The sequence below is a fragment of the Physella acuta genome, unplaced genomic scaffold, assembly GCF_028476545.2.
Source record: "Physella acuta isolate Inbredline_101_S28 unplaced genomic scaffold, ASM2847654v3 ptg000916l, whole genome shotgun sequence".
Lineage (NCBI taxonomy): Eukaryota > Metazoa > Mollusca > Gastropoda > Physidae > Physella > Physella acuta.
Window position 1 is genome coordinate 307,622 of NW_026732433.1, and position 21,810 is coordinate 329,431.

The following is a 21,810-nucleotide window of genomic DNA, read 5'->3' on the forward strand; positions in this document are numbered from 1 at the left end:
CACACACCACCCCCCCCCCACCCCCACCCCTACACACACCACCCCACACACACACCACCCCCCACCCCCACCCCCCCCCCCCCAAAAAAAAGCATGTCTACCGTCCCATTCAACAAAATATAATTATATACTTTTTCCAGTGTCCGCCCCCTCCCCGAAAATTCTACCCCCGCCCCCGAAAATTTCAAGTACCCCCACCCCTCTCCGGGGAGGAAAAAGTCTAAATTAAAACCACCCCCCCCCCCACTCACCCCCCATCCCCCCCCACACACCCCCCCCCACCCCCCACCCACAACCCCCCCCCCCCCCTAAAAAAACATGTCTACCGTCCCATTCAACGAAATATAATTATATACTTTTTCCAGTGTCCGCCCCTCCCCGAAAATTCTACCCCCGCCCCCGAAAATTTCAAGTACCCCCCACCCCTCTCCGGGGAGGAAAAAGTCTAAATTAAAACCACCCCCCCACTCAACCCCCCCCCCCCACCCCCACCCCCCTCAGACGTTCTTACGCGGGGGTGGGGCTTCGCCCCTACCCGAAGAATTGTATGCAAGAAACTCTTCACGCAAACCATTTAGATTAGACAACATTTCCTTTTTTTCAATGTTTCAATGACGTCATTACATTACTGTGTGCACTCTCTGGTTTGAGATTATGTTCTACTCTACGCTAAATGTGTCGACGTCATATTTCGTTTTTCGAATTACTGTGCAGGTTTTTAAATTCCTTGTGTTTTCTCTAGAGCGTTCTTGTCAGACAGATAGATAGATAGAGAGACAGCGAAACTATTATTATAGACGAGAAAAATGGCCCGTTGAGGAAGGATACACCGGGCGCTAGGTTGATAGTGCTGTCTCTTTTCTCTAAACAAAAACCACCCCCCCCCCCCCCCCCACACACACACCACCCCCACCCCCACCCACACCACCCCAACCCCCCACCCCCCCCCCCACACACCACCCCCCCCACACACCACCCCCCCCCCACCCCCACCCCTACACACACCACCCCACACACACACCACCCCCCACCCCCACCCCCCCCCCCCCCCCCAAAAAAAGCATGTCTACCGTCCCATTCAACAAAATATAATTATATACTTTTTCCAGTGTCCGCCCCCTCCCCGAAAATTCTACCCCCGCCCCCGAAAATTTCAAGTACCCCCCACCCCTCTCCGGGGAGGAAAAAGTCTAAATTAAAACCACCCCCCCCCCCACTCACCCCCCATCCCCCCCCCACACACCCCCCCCACCCCCCACCCACAACCCCCCCCCCCTAAAAAAACATGTCTACCGTCCCATTCAACGAAATATAATTATATACTTTTTCCAGTGTCCGCCCCTCCCCGAAAATTCTACCCCCGCCCCCGAAAATTTCAAGTACCCCCACCCCTCTCCGGGGAGGAAAAAGTCTAAATTAAAACCACCCCCCCACTCAACCCCCCCCCCCACCCCCACCCCCCTCAGACGTTCTTACGCGGGGGTGGGGCTTCGCCCCTACCCGAAGAATTGTATGCAAGAAACTCTTCACGCAAACCATTTAGATTAGACAACATTTCCTTTTTTTCAATGTTTCAATGACGTCATTACATTACTGTGTGCACTCTCTGGTTTGAGATTATGTTCTACTCTACGCTAAATGTGTCGACGTCATATTTCGTTTTTCGAATTACTGTGCAGGTTTTTAAATTCCTTGTGTTTTCTCTAGAGCGTTCTTGTCAGACAGATAGATAGATAGAGAGACAGCGAAACTATTATTATAGACGAGAAAAATGGCCCGTTGAGGAAGGATACACCGGGCGCTAGGCTGATAGTGCTGTCTCTTTTCTCTAAACTAAGACCACCCCAGCCCCCCCCCACACACCCCACCACCCCCCCCCACACCCCACCCCACCCCCCCCCCCCACACCACCCCCACCCCCCCCCCCCCCCACACCCCGAAAAACATGTATACCGTCCCATTCAACGAAATATAATTATATACTTTTTCCAGTGTCCGCCCCCTCCCCGAAAATTCTACCCCCACCCCCGAAAATTTCAAGTACCCCCACCACTCTCCGGGGAGGAAAAAGTCTAAATTAAAACCACCCCCCCCCCACTCACCCCCCTACCCCCCCCCCCCCCCCTACCCCCCCCCTCCACCCCCCCCCCCCCCCCCTCTAAAAAAACATGTCTACCGTCCCATTCAACGAAATATAATTATATACTTTTTCCAGTGTCCGCCCCCTCCCCGAAAATTCTACCCCCGCCCCCGAAAATTTCAAGTACCCCCACCCCTCTCCGGGGAGGAAAAAGTCTGAAAGAAACACTGGTGTCGCGCTTAGCCACTACGCGAAGAATTGCATTAAAGAAATTGCGAGAAAACCACTTTTTAGATTAGACACATTAATTAGGCGGTAATTTTATTATAGAGTATCGATGAGGAAATTTCTTTTGAGTTGGGGAGGGGGGGGGGGCTCAGACGTTCTTACGCGGGGGGTGGGGCTTCGCCCCTACTCGAAGAATTCTATGCAAGAAACTCTTCACGCAAACCATTTAGATTAGACAACATTTCCTTTTTTTCAATGTTTCAATGACGTCATTACATTACTGTGTGCACTCTCTGGTTTGAGATTATGTTCTACTCTACGCTAAATGTGTCGACGTCATATTTCGTTTTTCGAATTACTGTGCAGGTTTTTAAATTCCTTGTGTTTTCTCTAGAGCGTTCTTGTCAGACAGATAGATAGATAGAGAGACAGCGAAACTATTAGTATTAATTGAATTTTAAATAATAAGAGGACTTAACCATGCGTAGATCACTTTGCAAAAAATATTGACTTGGTTGTTTCCCTTTGTCTATAAAAAATATTAAGCAAAACCTGGAACGGGCTAGAAATCACTTTTTAATAAAATAATTATTAGTAATAAGTGAAGTAATATTGTTGATTATCGACAGCAAAAGTTACGCTACTCGTGACACGGACATTACCGCCTCGACTCAACAAACTCCGACTAACTGGCTTAAATTTTTAGGAACGGAAGCAGCAACTTCTGAAGAAAATAGTCTATGTGTTTGTCTTTTATGCATTACTACACTTGTGGGCGGTTGTTGAGAATACTCCTCAAGAGGTTTATGCGAAAAAAATTTGAAGGGGCGTTCCCCCATAGGGTGTGATTTTGCTCCCGGGCTCCACCGCCACCACTATGGCCCCTATTCCGGGGTGGACTATCTGCGCCCTCTTCCTCCCATTTCTATTTACAGTATTCCAGTCTGTGAAAAGCAAACAGTTTGAAAGGTTTGTGGCGCGTCTTACTAGTTACTAATTAGTTACTATCCCGTAACATTTTCCAATTCGGTGCCTACCGAGATATTGCTATATCAACTAGATCTATAACTACACAAGGTTCCAAACTAATTTGGCACACTTTCATCATAAATTTACCTGACAATTAATTTTAACTTCCGGGTTAAACATGGTTGTAATTTTAAAAGTAGAAGTTCTACTAGAACTTTCACTTTCAATTCATTAACGCCAGTGAGTAGTGGCAGTAGTCTTCAACTTATCCAACTTATATTGAATTGGTTATTCGTACCACAATAATTAAATGTAATTTAGATTAGAGTCTACATTGGATTAGATTAGGCATTCAACCACGTTTGTAATGCAAGCACAAAGCGTGTGTGAGTTATCAGTGAAAGAGTGAGTTTGAGTTAAAACTGGGGTAATCTATCGTTTTGGGTACGTAAAATCGCCCGCGATTTGTAATGTGAAAAACAGGTGACTCCTTAAATTTTAATAATTATTTCACATTTTGAGGAGGATTTATGTTTTAAAAAATTCAAAAATGTTTCCTTGATTCATTTAGGGCCTACCTGTTTTTAAACAATTGAATTAAAACTTTTTCGTAATAAATGAAGACTAGCGATGTTTCCAACACATGCAACCATGCTCATTTACTATAGCAGCCATCTTGTCTAAGTTTTATTTTTATAAGCTTTTAGCGCCAGATTCAGGGGGAAGTCACTCTATTTTACAAATGGCTGCTGTTTATATAGCAAATCTTGCTCTCAGACACTGCTGTTTAAAGTTAATTTCTGGCCTATATCGATATATTTAGCGATTGATTTAGGTTTATTATTCATTTATCTAAAATATTTGACACAAACATATGACAATAAACTTCTATTAAAGCCTTGACAATGAGGTAACGTTTTCGTACATAAATAGCCACGGGCGATTTTACGTACCCAAAACGATAGATTACCTTAAAACTTTAGCTTAAATTTTTAAAACTTCGGTAATCCGAAAAATATTCATTATTTATTAGTAAAAAAAAATTATTCCATGCGGGGAATGCATTTTGCACATCACTTCATGTACACGCGGAAAACCCGAAGTGAGCCGATGATAGCAGAAGCAATCAGAGTTATGTGCCTTGTGATTTGGCGCCTTCGGCGTTTATTGAATCGGTTCGTGGCGTTCATTCCATTCGTTCACTTCAGGTTTTCTGTGTGTACAAGGTGTGATGTGCAAATGGCACTAGCAGTTCCAGGCTAGCGTAAATAGTGCAGTCTGGCTCGCCACTAGACAAGTTGGGACAAGTATCGAACATATTTAATAAACCTAGGCAGTCAAAAAAAAATTAAAACTGTAACCAATGAATAAAAATAAATCATATTTTAAAATAATGTTTATGAAAAAAATTCTGACTCTGTCGAATAGTGAGAGGCGGGCTCATACGAATCGTTCAGCGGGCTCTATGGCACCCGCGGGCACAGGGTTAGGAACCCCTGGCTTAAATAATAAATAAAGACTAGCGATGTTTTCATCAGATGCAACCAAGCTCATTTACTTCAGTTAGGCCTATCTATAATATTTGACACAAATATATCACAATATATTTAATATTTCTATTTATTAAGTTAAACTAAAGCCTTAAGTCCTTAACAATAAGGCTACTTTTTCGCACATTACTAGCCTTGGTCGATTTTACGCACCTAAAACGATAGATGACCAAAACTTCTTAAAACTACCATATCTTACTATGCTAGTATTAGGATCAGGTATCAATGTCATCCCCTTATTTTGATGAGCAACTTACTATAGCAAATAACTGAGAATTTTTCTAGCCCATTCAGTGTTTGTAAAGTCACTCTTTGAAATTTGAAAAAAAGAGTGCAATTTTGGTAGGACTTAATTTGGGAGTATTCTGTATAATTGCTTGTATATGTCAGTCAGGTATTCAGACCCTGAAAGTGAAAGAAAGGGAGTCGTCCTAAAGTAAACATTGGAGTGTAAGGTTAATAGTCAATAGGCCTACATATTTTATTTAGTGTGGCTGGATTAGATCTAAGGTTATTCTTGACCTTAAAGTGAGAAATGTTACTGAAGCATTTACAATGAGCATCCTTACACATTTGCTTTTGGAAAAATATATCTCAAAATTATGCATGTTTAAATATCATCTATATTTGAAAGTATATTGTTATTGTTAAAAACCTACTTGAATGATGTAACTGTTTTTGCAGTAAAATAATTCTTAATATTTGCAAGTTTAATTAAAAAATTATTTTGTTTCAGTTCATATATTGTTGCCAAGACTCTACATAAGGTTTAAGAGTATAGAAAAGTATTTTTATGTAAGATTTAATTGTTAAGTCTATCCCCTTTTTTAGTATGATGTGAAGAAATTATGGAGGGATTGTCTAGTAAGGAGAATGGCTTATGTGTAGCAGCAGAGGGTATGATAGATACCAGGCCATTAGATGAGGCAAGTCATTCAGTGCCAAAGTGTGTGTTGCTTGAACAATGTTCTACAGCTAATATAGAGATGGCTGCGTCAGATGAGAAAGAACTTGATGCAGAGGTTAAAGGTAATTAATTAATTAACTTTGGTAGGGGGAATTTGTATCTGATCTATTGAGCAAGTAAGTCTAGAATCATTAAGGACAATATTTCGAGTTGTCTCTTTGAAATTTTATAATATAGACTGAACTAAGTGCATTTGAAAATTAATTGTTCTTTTATTTATTGTTTTGTTTCCAACAGATTTTGTAACTACTTTAAAACCAACAGAACACAGTTACTTTATGTAAGCCTTTACTTTACTGTAGAAAATCTATTTTTGTGAAATTAATTCAAGTACTCTCTTAAAATTGTATTAAGTCATAATTATCATTTTTATACACCTATTGTAAGATTCTATTGCAAATCTTTTTATTGTTGTTTTGATTTGATACAGCTTTATAATAATTGTATGAATAATTCTTATTTACGATATTATTTTTGTTCTTACATCCACAGGATGAAATCCCATGGCCTTGTGGTTGGAAAATATGATACTTTACTTGACTGTTTTATTGAACCTACTGATCCTCTACTGAATGGATATATTGTACGAAGCATGCATATCTCCACTGTGAAAAATGCTACTTTTAAGTGCAGACAAATAGCACAGAAACTTGGACTGATAGACATTAATAATTTGGAAGTTTTTAAAAGGTATAGATTTGCTGTTACTTATCTTATGAAAAAAAACAAGGACTTAAGAAGAAGGACAACTGCTAACTGGTACAAACTAGTTGAGCTTTTCAAAACACCTTTTACTTTTAACAGTTTTGGTAGAGTAATAAGCACTGTAACTAGTGCATTATCCACTGAGGAATCACATAACACTAATAACAGTCATCTAGAGCTTGTTGAAGTAGAAGTAAATACATCTGGTTTGGAGATTTCTTCTACTCAGGAAGATGACACTAGTGTGGATGGGGAGACCATTATTAATACTAGTCCATTATGTGTGCCAGGTTTTTTCAAATCTAGTGTTAATCCAAGTTTTTCTTCTGCTGATAAACAAATAGATGAGAAAAGTAAACGTAGCATTAGAGCTAAACATAGGCTTTGGTTAAAAACAAACAGTTGTTCTAGGTGTCATTTGAGCAATCAAGCACTGCTCAAGAGTAAAAACAGAATCAGAGACCTGAGAAAAATATGTCGCTCTCAGCTGTCACCTAAAATAGAAAGTATGCAACAAATTATAAGCAATAAATCCATGGAGATTGAGAAGCTTAAATTAAAGATCAAAACGCTAGAGACCAAGAAGTTAAAATCTGAATCAAAAAGTGATTTAACACTTTCTTCTTTAGATAAGGAGAAGGGTGAACAGCCCACAACTTCTACACAGGAAGAATTAAGGGTATTAAAAATAATGCATACAGCGCTGCAAAATAAAATGCAATTATTTAATGAAATAAATGAAAAAAATTTGCTTGCTTTTGTAAACAAGTTGAAATCAAATAACATTGAAATAGAAAAACTGAAGGCAGAGAATGAAAAGCTGGTTGAAGAAAAAAACACATTGAATGATAAGCTTTCTACTGAGTTAATTTTACCTTTTGATTGTATTCATTCAATAGAATAAGCAGATTAAAAGCAGAATGGTCAATGTTTGGCTATGTTTAAGTTTTGTTGAGTGTTTTTCTGTTACCCAATCATTTACTATTCCTTGAAAAAAAGTAAACAGACCATTGTAGATATGCATGAAAAATAAAAGTATTTAAATTGTATTCACATATTTGCCAAATAGTTAGAAGTTAAAGAATAAGCTGTGTGTACTGTATTTTTTTTAATATGGAAATAAATTGTTGGATTACTGATGAAGCACGTAACACAAGTTTGAATCAGAATTCTTCTGTATGATTTTTCTTTCACTGGTATTATTGGTATTTGATTTTTAATGGCTGCTTGGACTACTGAATCTAATTTTTAAAGCTATTTTTTGCTACCTAAATATATATATAGTTATAGATCCATGTTGGAGTAGTTGACATATTTCATTCAGTGAGTTGGTGTCCGTGTTCTTCTAGTAGGTTGATGATTTTTTTTACAAATAGAGTTCTTATCATTCCAGAGTTGCCTGATATGAAAAGATTTTTTTGAGTGAACAATACATTTAACATATTGAAACCTGTAACTGTAAACTGTAATTAAAGGAAATGAAATGTATTCATTTTCTTGTTGTTACATTGCATATGTTTTAAATAAAGATTGTTATAAAGGTGTGAATGTTTTTTATTAGTTGTACTAGTTCCTTGTGGCTGGGCATGTGGTGAGAAAACACTAAGTAATGAAGTGGAAGCAATAAAAATTATAGATTTATAGGTGGATATTTTTCTTTTGTATTGATTTCCAGATTTAATTCTCATAGCACATTATATTAAGGGTTATTTTCATCCAAAGTTAAAGTAAAGTAGCTGAACAATCGCCTAAGCTAAAAATAAAAGGGCTAAAAATATAATCAAAGGTTTATCGCTATTTAATTTAGTATAAAACTTAAATGTACTCAACGTGCATTTTTAAAAAAAGAACAGATTAATTAAACACTGCTTCTCACATAAAATACGAGCCAGTTTGATGATGCTTACTTTTCTGCTACTAATGCAGCTGAAGATTATGTATTCTCTATCTTGAAATTTATGTGGTAATCTATAATTTATAATAAATCCTTGAAGTTAAAGACCTTCATCAGAAATATCTATTGTAAAGCAACAGCAAAATTAATATTAATAATATACAGCTCAAATCAAGTTATTAGGTTATACATATTCTGGTGTACAATATACAGTTATGTTTGTATTATATTAACTATAGTCAGTGTTTCTTTCAGACTTTTCTTCTCCACGCGGGCACTTGAAACTTTCGGAAGAGCGGGGCAGACTTAAATTATAAAAATTTGTTTTATTCTATTTTTTACTTAGACCATGGTCCACTCGCGAGCTGGAAATCAGCCAGCCGTAACAATCAGTAAACCTTTGTATGTTATCTGATCAAACGATTGCTGTTGTTTTTGGTTTTTTTTACCTTCTTATCTCCCCTTTTTTAATAGATTTAATTTTTGTAATGTTGGTTAGTGATAAAATTTAATGACTAACCAAAGTGCTAATAAAAATTTTTAATACATCGAAGAACAGCGTATTTAAGAATTTTGACCACAAAATTTCTGAACTCGCAGTAGGTTAAAAATTGAGTTACAAGATTTGCCACAACCGACCAATAAAAAAAAAAACAGCCACTGTGAACAAAATAAAAGTTTATATTTATAATAATAAGAAATAGCAGGTTTTTTAAATTAAAGGTTATCTAGTTAAGAAGTCTGCTGTGAGCTGTTCCCGATTATTGGGTGTGAGAGAAGTCCACAAGGTACATTATGTTTGTAGATCAACTTAGGGGTCATCCATAAATGACGTCAAGGTTGTTTTTTTTTTTTTTTTACGATTTTTACCTCCTTTCCTCCGTCACACATCGTCATAAAAATCCAGCGCCCCCCCCCCCTAAAATGACGTCACACATCAGCCTACAACCTTCCCCCCCCCCCCCCCCACTCATAATTGCATTTGATTTTTTCTTATATGCGAAGTTTTTTTCCAAAATAGTGTCTGAACTCTATCAACATATAGTATTTTAATCAATTCCTATTACATTAAAATTTATTAAAACATTTTTCTAAAACGCGAAATAGCGGCTAAAATTAGTTTTCTAACATTTCTTTTTTTATAATGCAAAAGTTTGACGTCTCACCATTTGAACCCCTCCCCCTCATCACACATCGTCACAAAATTACGGACTCAATTATGGACCAAGCCGTAACAAAACATTTATAATTGTATTTTCTTTTATTTACTTTGTTTTCAAAACCAATGTGAAGACCGAGCACTCTTTCTCCTGCCATCAAACACACGCTGTCTTCGGCGAAATTCTTTGAAAAAAGAAATTTAAGTCCATCTAGTTCGATGGCCCCGCTGCAGATGTAGACGACTATCCCTAATTCGAGAGTTAGACATTGATGATGCCGTACATCGGCGCTTTTTGCCCATTTCAAGGTACCCCTTCCCCCCCCCCCCCCCCCCCCCCCCCCCCCCCCATTTGGTGTAACAAGTAGCGGATAGATAAATGAATGAATTTTGTTTAACTACCTAACCGCACATACAACACATTTTTTCAAGCACTAGTCAGAGGATATTAATTTAATTGCATAGTATTTGTTTGATGAATTTAATTCACAAAGCCACGGAGTTAAGACTATTTTGTTAATGATTTTTTTAAAATGTTATTAATTAGTAAATGAATTAATTGAATATTACTTATAGTCACTTTATCTATCTGAACCAGTACTAAGTTATAGGCTTCTGAAAATTTGAAAGTAGAATAAGTTCCACTTTCGGCTATCGGAAATTGCTGAAAAGTTGATACAGAACTAATAATCCGGGAGTGATCTTCCCTAAACTTTCTCGGATATTCTAATATAAAACTACGAGAGATGGCAACTCAGGACATAGACAATATTTGTAATCCATTTTTAATTACTTAAACTTTTTATAATAGAATGGAATCTCGTAAAAAAAAATAATTGCACACTAAGTGAACGCCTAAAAAATGTGCATAATAGTGCGGGATATTATTAGTACTTTATAAATTTACGTGCGATTTTTGAGAAATCGGAAATAGCGTAAATTAGTCCTTCCGGTCAACAAAAATTACTCAAAATTTGACAGAAGGTAGAGAATTAGATCTTTTACTTACATGTGAAATTTCATTTATCTATCTAAAATAGTACTCAAGTTATAGGCTTTTGAAAAATTCAAAGTAGAAAAAGTACCACTTCCGGTTATCGGAAATCGCTCAAAAGTTGATACGGATCTACGATTTTGATAAAATACTTATATATGAAATTTCATCAACGTAGCTGTAGGCTAACGGTACTCAAGTAATCGTGTTTACACACAGACACACATGGACAAGATTGCAAAATTATGTTTTTCCGTATCAGTGAGGTGTAAAACGTCAAGATTTATAAAAATCTCGATTTTTTTTTGCACGATTACAATACTTTCTCTATACTTCGTATATACGAGAAAGTAAAAATGCATATAGATCTAATACTTGTAGATCTATTTGAAATTTCATCAACTCAGTTTGTAGAGGTACTCAAGTTATCGTGTTTACAGACATAAACACACACACGTGCGCGCGGACAAAAATGCAAAACAATGTTTTTCCGAGGAGTAAAACGTGGAGATTTGTGAAAATCTCGATTTCGATTCTTTGCACGATTGCAATACTTCCTCTATAGGCATAGGGCCCTACTTCGTATACGAGAAAGTAAAAAACGGTATAATAATATTAATAACAAGCTTTTAAAGGCACTGAAATTATGAAAATAAGAAAAGGAAAAACTGATTAGCTTTGTTAAATTTGTTTAACAAACTTTGACCGCTCATAATATATATATATATATATATATATATATATATATATATATATATATATATATATATATATATATATATATATATATGTTACGGTCAAAGCCCGAAGTCGGCCAATGCTAGGATTGGCCGGCCAATCCGCGCGTTGGCCAATATCGCCTCCCATAGGTCGGTCAAAGTCCGAAACTTTGCTTGATTTCGGCCTTTGGCCGGCCAATCCGCAGACTGGCCATGATGGACCGGCCAAAGTCTTAATTAGAAGATCATCTGGCTATGGACGACCGGCCAAAGTCCGAATTAGAAGATCATGAGCAGATTTTGGTTTTTTTTAAATGCCGTAATGATCATGAAATTAAGTCTTTATTGATTATTAGTTAAAGTAAATGACTGAAACATTCAAATTTTTTATTGTACTATAGTTTCAATCTATCAATATCATCATTTGTTACAACAAGTTGAACTTTTATGGCATTTAGAATTACATAGCAGCTTGTTATTTTTACACTTGCAGCGATTTGTTGTGCACTTAGTTGTGCAATTGCAGCGAGTGTAGCCTTGGCCCCCAGTCAATGATTGTGAAGATGCGATGGTTCGTAGTGATTTTTCCTCAGTGCCAACTGACGACAATAAGAGCAGTTTTTCGTGAAAAATTGAAAACTCACTTCTAGCATACAGTTGTTTTAGAACACCATGTTCCGTTCCTAATTGGTAGAAACCGCCTTCGACGCTCATGACAACTGCAATCACGCTTCGGGGATTACCGCGACCTCTGTCAACATCTGGAAAACGGATGCGTACATTGTCACCCACTTCACCATCTTTAAATTTTGTATTTGATGTTTTAAGCATCTTAGCACCTTGAGTTTGCAAGCCAGTATGAGCTGCTGATCTGTGTTCCCTTATGTCTTGTTTGTTGTGACACAATCTGCAGGTAATGTTCCCTCCGTACCCTTCGTCTGCTTCATTGGGTATTCCACAAATAGCATGGAAATCGTTGCCACAGGATCCACAAGAATGAGCTGCACTACAATGTTTTTCACAAACTATATAGAATCTGTTGGCCACATTATTGTCACGCAACTGGTCTGGACGTTCCGCCACGGCAGTAGATGTGCTAGCTGAAGATGTCGTTGCATTTATGGCAACCTCCATTTCTTGTTCAATGTTCTCAAGATCTTCCTCAGTAACTATTTTATCGAGAGCCCATATATGGAAACTAACATGGATTTACATTTTTTTTCTTTTGACAGCCATCTGCTATGTCTGTCTCATGGTCTGACGGCCCTTTTGATCCATGTCGCCTTGCATATAGAATGCTATACAAACAAGAGCTAAACAATACGTTACTCTCTATAAAAACGCACTCAGAATAATGAAAATGCGATCACAACTTAGTCTAGATAGAATATTGGCCAAGACATCCCGGCCAGTGCGCGCATTGGCCGGCCAATGTACAAAATACGCTGTCAAGTTTAAGCGCTTCGGACTTTGGCCAGTACGTCCCGGCCAGTGCGCGCATTGGCCGGCCAATGTACGAAATACGATCTTAGTGCTAAGTTCTTCGGGCTTTGGCCAAGAGAGCCGGCCAATGCGCGGATTGGCCGGCTAATCCTGGGTTTGGCCGCATTTCGGGCTTTGACCGTAACATATATATATATATATATATATATATATATATATATATATATATATATATATATATATATATATATATATATATATATTATAGTGCATTTAGAAGCTTGTTATTATATAAAGGAAAGGTTACTGGGTTTTTTTTTTTTAAGTTTGATTTCTGTTAATAAAGATAAATGCTTTTAAACCATCACTGGCTAATTTTTATTTCTGTTTCAGCGATATTAGTTGAACTATTTTTTAAAGTGTCTGGGCAGAAGGGATTGATCTTCCGCCCAGCCTGTCCCAGAGATCAAGGCTGGGAGGCAAGCAATATATTTCTCCTGCGCATGCTCAAAACAATTTCACTACGCATTTCTGCGTGCTTAGAATTTAGATGGGTTTGTTCTTCGTGGTTCAATGGCTTTTGTTAGGAATCAAGCATTTAACTCTTGGGATGATTTCTTTTCTGCTTGCAAGGAGTATTGCGACACAAATTTTCAGCCCATGGTGAAGAAGGGTTGTAAGCTAACGAGTGTGGCCAATGCTAAATTACAAAATGGACAAAGACCGTATCCAGAACGCTTTAAATATACAAATTATATCTTTTTGTGCACCCATTCTGGTACTTTCAAATCAGAAGGTGAAGGAAAGAGGAAAACAGGGTGGGGCATTTTCTTTTTTTTTTTTTAAATATGTGGATGTTTATCAGTTTATGCATGAATATTGTGGTAACTCTGAATCGGAGTTAGAATCTAGATCTAGATCGTATGACGGTTGGTAGCAGACCGGAAACGATGCTTGTCAGATGCTATGCCAGAAAAAAAAATTCGAATTTTCTGTTTTTTAATTAATGAAATTGGATTTTTGGCACTTAATTAACTAGTGCTAACATACACCACATAATAAAGATATCAAGATCTAGAACAAGATATTATAAATATACCAACCACTTTGACGACTTTGAAAATCTATTAAAATTTTTTTAGAAAAATGTTAATTGGTAAACCAATGTTGCCATCACATTTTCTTTATAACACAAAAAAATGTAGATCTACAAGTACAAGATCTAGACTATCTAGACTCTAGTCATATGGAGTAAGTATGGAGGGCTACAGGAAAAGAAAACATTGATAAAACATTGCAATGAAATAAAGCCATAGGGCCTACTCTAATTAAATTTTAGATAGGCCTATATAGGCCCTATTTGTTTAAAAAACCTGAATAATTTACTGCAGTCACAAAAGCAGTTTGTTATGCTGATATTTATTTTGTTAATATAATATAAAATTATAAAGTTCCCTTTCAAACCTGACTGTCTATATACTATAGAAGTAGAGTTCACTTTTTTCTGTTACCTCTGCATATGAAGAGACAGTGTGGTTAGCACTATGCCCAGCCGCCTTTACTTTCCCTAACGACTAACGTGAGTTAGGTACCCATCAGAGTTGGGTGGACTCAGGTCGGTCTACTGACTTGAACCCGAGACTTACGGGTTAGCATTTCTGCTCTCTACTGCTAGACCACTCCATCCCCTGGTGTTTTTTTTAACTTATGATAATTTGGGTCCCTAAATCTAAGTGAAATAGCTATTAGACTCTCATTTGAAAGTGAAACATCCCTTCTCGAATATGGCTGAACTTGAACTGATTAATTTCATTTATGGTGAATAGTTTGCTTTCTTTTATAGCTCAAAGAAATTTGGATGCCCTGGGAAAATTTATGCAGCTCTAAACAGGGAGAGGACCCAGGTTGTTATCAAGGAAATCGTGAACACCCACAATCATGACATTGGTTTGTGAAAATAATTTAATATGCTATATTATTGTTGTATTTGACAGTATTTGAAATAACACTACATGTAAAAGTTTACAAGTTTAGTAGATTTTTCTATAGCTGGATGAGTCCCCTTGTGCTGTACCCTGATTCCTCTTATGTCCTCCCTGCTGGATTATAATGGTCGTAAATGGCATAACATGCTCTATTTCTGTTTGGCTGAGATCCTAGAACTGTAACCTATTTTTATTGTCCTTAAGAATAATTGCTATCTGCATGAGCATAACATAACCAGTGGTCACATGGAGCACAGCATAGAAGCAGTTATAACAATTTTTTTTAAAATTGTATTGATTGCTTTTCTGTACAGGAATAAAGTTCATCGTTCATTTTACTTCAACAAAGGTCCTGAACTTTACAAGCACTATGTGCTAAACAGGCAGCTGAGTTCGGAGGAGAAGGCCCAGGCCTGTGAATTGACCAGGCTGGGTGTGGACATCAATGTTGTGCAGCAATTGATGCTGAAAACCACAGGCAAGCCAATCACAACCAAAGATGTAAGGAATCTGAAGACACACATGAAAGTGGAGGTAAGCCATTGTTTAACTGTATCTTTAAGTAAGTAAAGTACTTTTTAAAAACTGATGGTCCATGGTGCAGGTGAAGTAGAGAGTAAACCTGGTTTAGTGACATCTGCAAATGATGGAATAGTGTGGTCAGCACTATGCCCAGTTGCTATTACTTTCCTTAATGTATTATAAGTCGGGTACCCATCAAAACTGGACTCAGTATCGTTCTACAGAATTAAAGCCGTGATTTGAACTTGAGGCTTTCGGATTAGAAGTTGTACGCTCTACCATCAGACCACACCATTCTACGCATATCTTTTACTATCACCTACTTTTCAGAGTAACCTCTGTCAAAAAAGTGAATTTTAAAATGTTATCTCCTCTTGTCACAAAATAGAATTAACACATTTTGGAAAGGAAAACACAACACATAATAGGTTTGAATCAACCACTAGATATTAAAATCAATCATCACACAACCTAGAGATTGTAATTTCCAAAGTTTTTTTTTTTGTTGGTCTTTAATTATTAGATGTTAGGAGGTTTTTTTTTTAATTAAGGAGAATTGACTGGTCATTGTGAAATTTAGATTATAATAGTTATTGGGTGCCATCCACTGCTCACAAAGAATCTCCTACTTTAGATGTACAAGTATAAAGTTTTGAGTGGAGAGCTCCTGCTACAATTTGGGTTAGCCAAAGACTGGTTGTGTTAGGTTAAAAATAAGTGTGTTTGAACTAACGACAGTTGCAATTATTATTTTGCAATGATAGGCAATGTTGAGTTTAGTAGAGGGGAATGGTTTAATGTTGTTGCAGAGGGTGGTGACAATAAATAAATTATTTTAGGTGGCTCTGATAGTGTAGTGTAGTACAGTAGTCAATAGGCATGCATTAGGCATTGTAGATAAAGAGCAGTTACTGGTAGATGAGATAGATGTAGTTATGAGCCAGTAGTTAATCATTCAGTTGATACTTTTAAAAATTGAGGCATTAGCCACTCCAGTTAGTTTGGGAGCAGGTTATCTCAGTGAAATTAAACCTCTGTTAAAATTACAAATAATAGTTAAAATGGGTAGACCTAAAAGGTATGGGTTAACAACTATCAGTTGCCCAAGAGGGAAGGGGAAAAATAAGTGCATAATCGTAGAAAGAGTGACCCTGACATAATCGGAAGTGGTAGGTAGTTTATCTTCTGTAATAATTTTAGTGATGGTTTCATGATGTATGTGTGCAGGGTAATTCTTGCGATTACTGCTATAATAATAAAAGTAATAATGATTAAAAATTGTTAATTATTTTGTTTTAGTTTGTATAATATTGTTATAGACATTGTCACTAAGGCAACACGTTAGCCTTTTAGGTTTCAGGGTGTGTAAAATTAAGTATTTTTATTTCAGGGAAAAGGAATGGCCAGTCTGCTTAAAGATGGTGTAAATACTCCAATCTCTCTGAAGGGATTGTCTAGTAAGGAGCAAGGCTTTAGTGTATCAGCAGAGAGTATGATAGATACCAAGCCATTTGATGAGACAAGTCCTCCAGTGTCAACATGTGTGTTGCGTGAACCATGTGTTTCTGTGAATGCAGAAACTAAAGGTAATTAATTAATTAATTTAAAAAAATAATGCATTGTGTTGTATTAATTAGGCACCATTTCCTCTATGTTAAAGTATCCATACATACACATTTTTTTTCTAAATAAAATCCACTTCAATTGAATATTTTCAATACAAATGTAGATTAGCGACTTTTTAGTTGGCCTACCAGTATGGAAATTGATAATTAAAGTCTTTTGAAAATTTTAGCATGTATTTATTTATTGATGTTTAAAGGTGATGAAATATCCCCTATCTAAGCACTACATTATGTCAGCTATTTGTATCTGATAAAATGATCAAGAAATAGTGATATATAAACAAACCAAATCAAGCCTAGGATGAAATCTCATGAGATTAATAATAATTAAGTACCTTTTTAGACCAGACAGTTAATTGCTCAGATGAAATAGAGCTAACATGTTTCATTTTATCTTAGCTTTTTATAGGGATTGTGTGGTCAGTACTATGGTGCCCAATAGACTTACTTTCCCCAACTGAAGTCACCTACAATTGGCAAGACTTAAGAATGCTATACATTCTCAACCCCCAGAATCTAATAGTTCTGAGTTAGAAATCACTTATAATCTATATTTTACTAAAAGTGACAAAAATATTTATACATTTTTAGCCAATAAATTTTTTATTTACTCATTTGGAATTGAATGACATAGACTCAACAAGGTTCATTAAAATTTAATTTTTAAATTTCATTTTCAACAGATCTTTTAGCTGTTTCACAAACAAAGGAACACAATTATTTAATGTAAGTCTCTAAAGTAGAAAGTGTATTTTTTATAAAATTAATACATGTTCTTTCTTAGAATAGTCTTATGTTCTGATTTTTATGCTGCAATTTTAAATTTTCTTTTGCTAACTTAGTAAGGGTAAATTAAACTAGTATAAATTATAAATGAATGATTTATAATCAATATCATTTTATTTTTATCATGTTTAATGCACAGGATGAAATCCCAAGGGCTTGTGGCTGGAAATTTTGAATCTTTACTTGACTTTTTTATAGAACCTACTGACCCTCTTCTGAATGGATTTATTGTACGAAGCATGCATATCAGCACTGTGAAAAATTATACTTATAAGTGCAGACAAATAGCACAGAAACTAGGACTTTGTGATTCAGTAGTTTTTCAAACATTTTTTTCTGCTATTGTTAAACTAATGAAAAATGTCAAGTTATTTAGAAAATGTTTGAGTAGAGATTGGCACAAGCTTGTGGATCTTCTCAATACACCTTTTACATATATTACTTATAACAATTTGGGTAGAGTAAAAAGTACTGTAATTAGTGTAACACCAACTGAGGATTCCCATACCAGCAATCTAGAGCTTGTAGAAGTAGATACAGCTGGTATGGAGATTTCTTCTACTCAGGAAGATGGCCCCAAAGTGGCAATTGAGGGTGTGATGAAAACTAGTCAACCAGGTGTGCCAGGTTTTTTCAAATCTGAAATTAGTGTAAAACCAACTGAGGATTCCCATACCAGTAATCTAGAGCTTGTGGAAGTAGAAGTAGATACAGCTGGTATGGAGATTTCTTCTACTCAGGAAGATGGCCCCAAAGTGGCAATTGAGGGTGTGATGAAAACTAGTCAACCAGGTGTGCCAGGTTTTTTCAAATCTAGTGATCATCCACGTTTTTCTACTGCTGGTAAACAAATGACAACTGCGGAAAATAAACGTAGCATAATGGCCAAACATAGGTTACAAAGACACAGTTGTTCAAAGTCTCATATAAGCAACCAAGCACTGCTGAAGAGTAAAAACAAAATTAGAGACCGTAGAAAAAAATGTCTCACTCTGCATTCACCTAAAATAGAAAACTTGCAACAAGTTTTAAAGATCAAATCCCTAGCAATTGAGATGCTGATGAAATCTGAATCAACTGAGTTGAAAACAGCTTTTTATGATTGGGAGAAAAGTGTACAGGACACCACAGATTTATATGAAGGATTACAAATGAAACACACCATATTGCAAAATAAAATGAAGTTACTAGAGGAAAAAAATGAGCAAAATTTGCTTGCTTTTGTAAGCACGCTGAAATCAAACCACACTGAATTAAGGAGGCTGAAGGCAGAAGTTGCCAGTCTGAAAGCAGAAAATAAAAAGCTGGTAGAAGAAAACAATACACTGAATGATAAGCTTTCTACTGAGTTAATTTTACCTATTGTTTACTTCAATCCAATAAAATAAGTTTGAATCCACAATAGAGTAAGTTGTTTAAAACTGTTATGCAAATTGTCAGGTTTTGGCTAAGTTTGTGGCCTTAACTGAATTGATCAGTGAGAAAGGTTAACTACTCAGGCCAATGCAGTTATGAATGAAGAATAAATGTATCTAAAATTGTACATACTTAATTCAAATAATTGGTAAATGCTTATGACTGCTAGCCCAAAAAAACTCGAGTTCCAATCTCTGCTTTGAGTCAGAAGGTTGTCTCCACCAAGCTCTGATGGGTACCTGAGTCACAGTAGGGAAACTAAGGCAGCTGGACCATCCCATGTGTATCAGCTCAACGACTCTTGAGATTCTCTCCAATTATGTCAATATAGAATAAGACCCTTACGTAGTTTCTCAGTCGTGAGTGTCGTTGAGAATAAAACCATCAGCTGTTATATAATTAGAGTATAAACAAAGAATCAAATGGAACAAAGTTTATAGCCTTATTCTATACGGACACGGTCAATCAGCTGCTCAACAGCTGTCGTTGAGAATAGTGTGGGATCGGCTGGCTGGACATAGTGCTGACCACACAAACCTCTAAATTCTGAGATCATTTAAACTCTGAAACATAAGCTCCACTTCATCTACCTCATGTGTCTTGTGAAGGAACAGGAAACCAGGATGATGAATTGCTAAATAGATAGCAGCTATTAAGAGTGAAAGAATGTACAATAACTGATTAGTGCTTTCTTTGTCAATAAAGACAAAATATTATTTTAGATGTAGATAAATAGAACACACATCATGAAGCACTGACTTAAAGCATTTGACTTGATTATTTTACTGGTACACTTGATTCTTTGACTTGACTTGGATTAGGTAGTCCAAACTGGCGAAAAAGTGCGTTTTAGGGTCAGTTTTTGCGGTTTTCAAAAAAAAAATTTCACTACTTCTAGTTGTCCTATAAGAATAAAAATTATATGTCAATAAAGTTTAAGTCTTTATCTGTCGTAATCTGGTATTTTTATATCTGTAACACATGTCTGAATGTGTTTTATATTTGTTTGAAAAGTATCAGTTACGTCAACAAATTTCACCGTTTTGCGTGTACCGATCGACCCCACACTGTTTTATTTGGTCGCGGCTTCGCGACGAAGCATCGTAGAAGCATAATCTTAATGTCATTTTAAAGATCGAATTCTAGGCTATCATTTGATGTATAAATTGAAAAAATAACTTGTTTATTTCATTTAAAAAATACAGATTTTAAACTTTAAATGACGATATATACACGGAAACAAACTAATTCTGTTTCAATTTTTACACCGATGTAAAGTTCAGTTTTATAACTACTTTGTGTTGTAAATTCAAGTATTTCTGATTTACGGTCGCGAAGCCGTACCCCCAATAAACATATAACCCTCGAGTCGACTTTCAGCCCCAAGTAAGTTGCTCGCCGAACGGTTTTAAAGGTTGACGACCGATGATGCTAAACGGATTTTACCCTTGCTAGAGCCTTCAAACAAGTTGTAAGTATCATTTTTAAAGTTTCATTTCCATTTTAATAAATGAATTTTAAGTTTGAATGTCAGTTTGGTTTAATTAGTACACGTTATTAATGTAAATTTGAACGCTTCAAGTCCACGGTTTTAGCGTGTGAACTACGCTTGTACACAGGGTGTGTTTAGACGTGAAGCTATTTAATTCAGGACATTCTAGGGACTTAAAATATGGATGCACTTAACTATTAGATGCTAGTGTTTACTAATTCTTTAAAATCTATTGACTGGGATCAATGATAGGGTCGTATTACTACAGTTTATCTGGACTATCACGTCAAAATTATGAATCGACAAATTCAAAATGGCCACCAGACTATCTTGGTTACTATGTGGACGAACTCAATTATTTACAGGGAACGAAGGTTAAATACTTATAAAATATTAATGAAACACAAAAGAAATGTATAATTATAATAACTATACGTTTTTATTGATTTATTTAAAACAAAAGACACTAAATTTTAAGGACTAATGTGATTAATTTTTTTTTATTTTCTGTTGTGTGCTCTGATTCTGATTCCCCTGCTAAATAATGTGAAATGGTCTGCGCCAGTCTCCGTAATAAAAATGTACCAGATCAATTTTTAGATGGTGGTGCAATTTATTAAGATTCTACATGTTGTGACTTAGTTTTAAATGTTATATTAGTTGTAAGTGTAAGTAGTACTAGTAGTATTTCTCATTATTTATTTATTTTATATGCATATAATAGTAACAATGAAGGACAGTTAAGTTGTCCTATAGGATGTTGAGAACCACAGTATGGCATCTTCATTATTGGATATCTCAACCAGTGTGGCACAAGCAACGAATATTTCAAATTTCATTCAGTAGAATTACTCTTAAAAATATATATTAAGTATAAATTACTTTTAACAAAAAGGTGTTTTCAGGCTTTTTCATATGTTTCCAGTTATAGTCATAGGACAAATAGTAGGCCTACACAATAGGCTGGTAGTAAATTTAATTCTATTTTATTAATCACTAAATCAATTGTTTATTCCATAGCTGGAGACATTTACAGTGGCCTATCCAGAACTTTCCTTACAAGGGAAGGGAAGAAGGCCAAGACCCCACTTCCCCCTACAATTCCCAAAACATATTACTTACTCTTGATGCTCCACAAGATCAAGGTTGAGGGAAACAAGACGTACAAAGATGTGGAGTTGTAGTTTTAAAAACTGTTCCCCCAAAGCAGTTATCAACCGTATAGGTTTGAAAAGAAACCAAAGCATGTGGCATCAACTGCTGCATCACTTGTAGG

General features: G+C 36.2%; 2 protein-coding genes and 1 long non-coding RNA gene across 6 annotated transcripts; all 3 read left to right on the plus strand.

Moving 5' to 3' along the window:
* Positions 1-3,513: 3,513 nt before the first annotated feature.
* Positions 3,514-8,039, plus strand: LOC131953289 (uncharacterized). Of its 3 annotated transcripts, none has more exons than XM_059316414.1 (4): positions 3,514-3,589; positions 5,659-5,856; positions 6,032-6,074; positions 6,287-8,039. In XM_059316414.1, exons 2-4 carry the CDS (start codon positions 5,676-5,678, stop codon positions 7,401-7,403), a joined length of 1,341 nt encoding a protein of 446 aa, XP_059172397.1. In that variant the 5' UTR covers positions 3,514-3,589; positions 5,659-5,675; the 3' UTR covers positions 7,404-8,039. The 3 variants fall into 3 exon arrangements, with proteins under 3 accessions (XP_059172397.1, XP_059172398.1, XP_059172395.1); XM_059316415.1 differs by lacking the exon at positions 3,514-3,589 and adding an exon at positions 3,624-3,661; XM_059316412.1 differs by lacking the exon at positions 3,514-3,589 and adding an exon at positions 3,664-3,682.
* A 5,114-nt stretch (positions 8,040-13,153) lies between these two features.
* LOC131953290 (uncharacterized) lies at positions 13,154-19,857 on the plus strand. 2 transcript variants are annotated; one of them, XM_059316416.1, is made up of 6 exons: positions 13,154-13,526; positions 14,552-14,655; positions 15,043-15,227; positions 16,606-16,801; positions 17,521-17,566; positions 17,766-19,857. In XM_059316416.1, the coding sequence occupies exons 1-6, from the start codon at positions 13,282-13,284 to the stop codon at positions 19,012-19,014; spliced, it is 2,025 nt and encodes a 674-aa protein (XP_059172399.1). In that variant the 5' UTR covers positions 13,154-13,281; the 3' UTR covers positions 19,015-19,857. The 2 variants fall into 2 exon arrangements, with proteins under 2 accessions (XP_059172399.1, XP_059172400.1); XM_059316417.1 differs by having other exon boundaries at positions 17,524-17,566.
* A 7-nt stretch (positions 19,858-19,864) lies between these two features.
* On the plus strand, positions 19,865-21,810 carry LOC131953291 (uncharacterized). The gene is made up of 2 exons (XR_009388615.1): positions 19,865-20,513; positions 21,555-21,810. It is a non-coding gene; the product is annotated as an uncharacterized LOC131953291 (long non-coding RNA).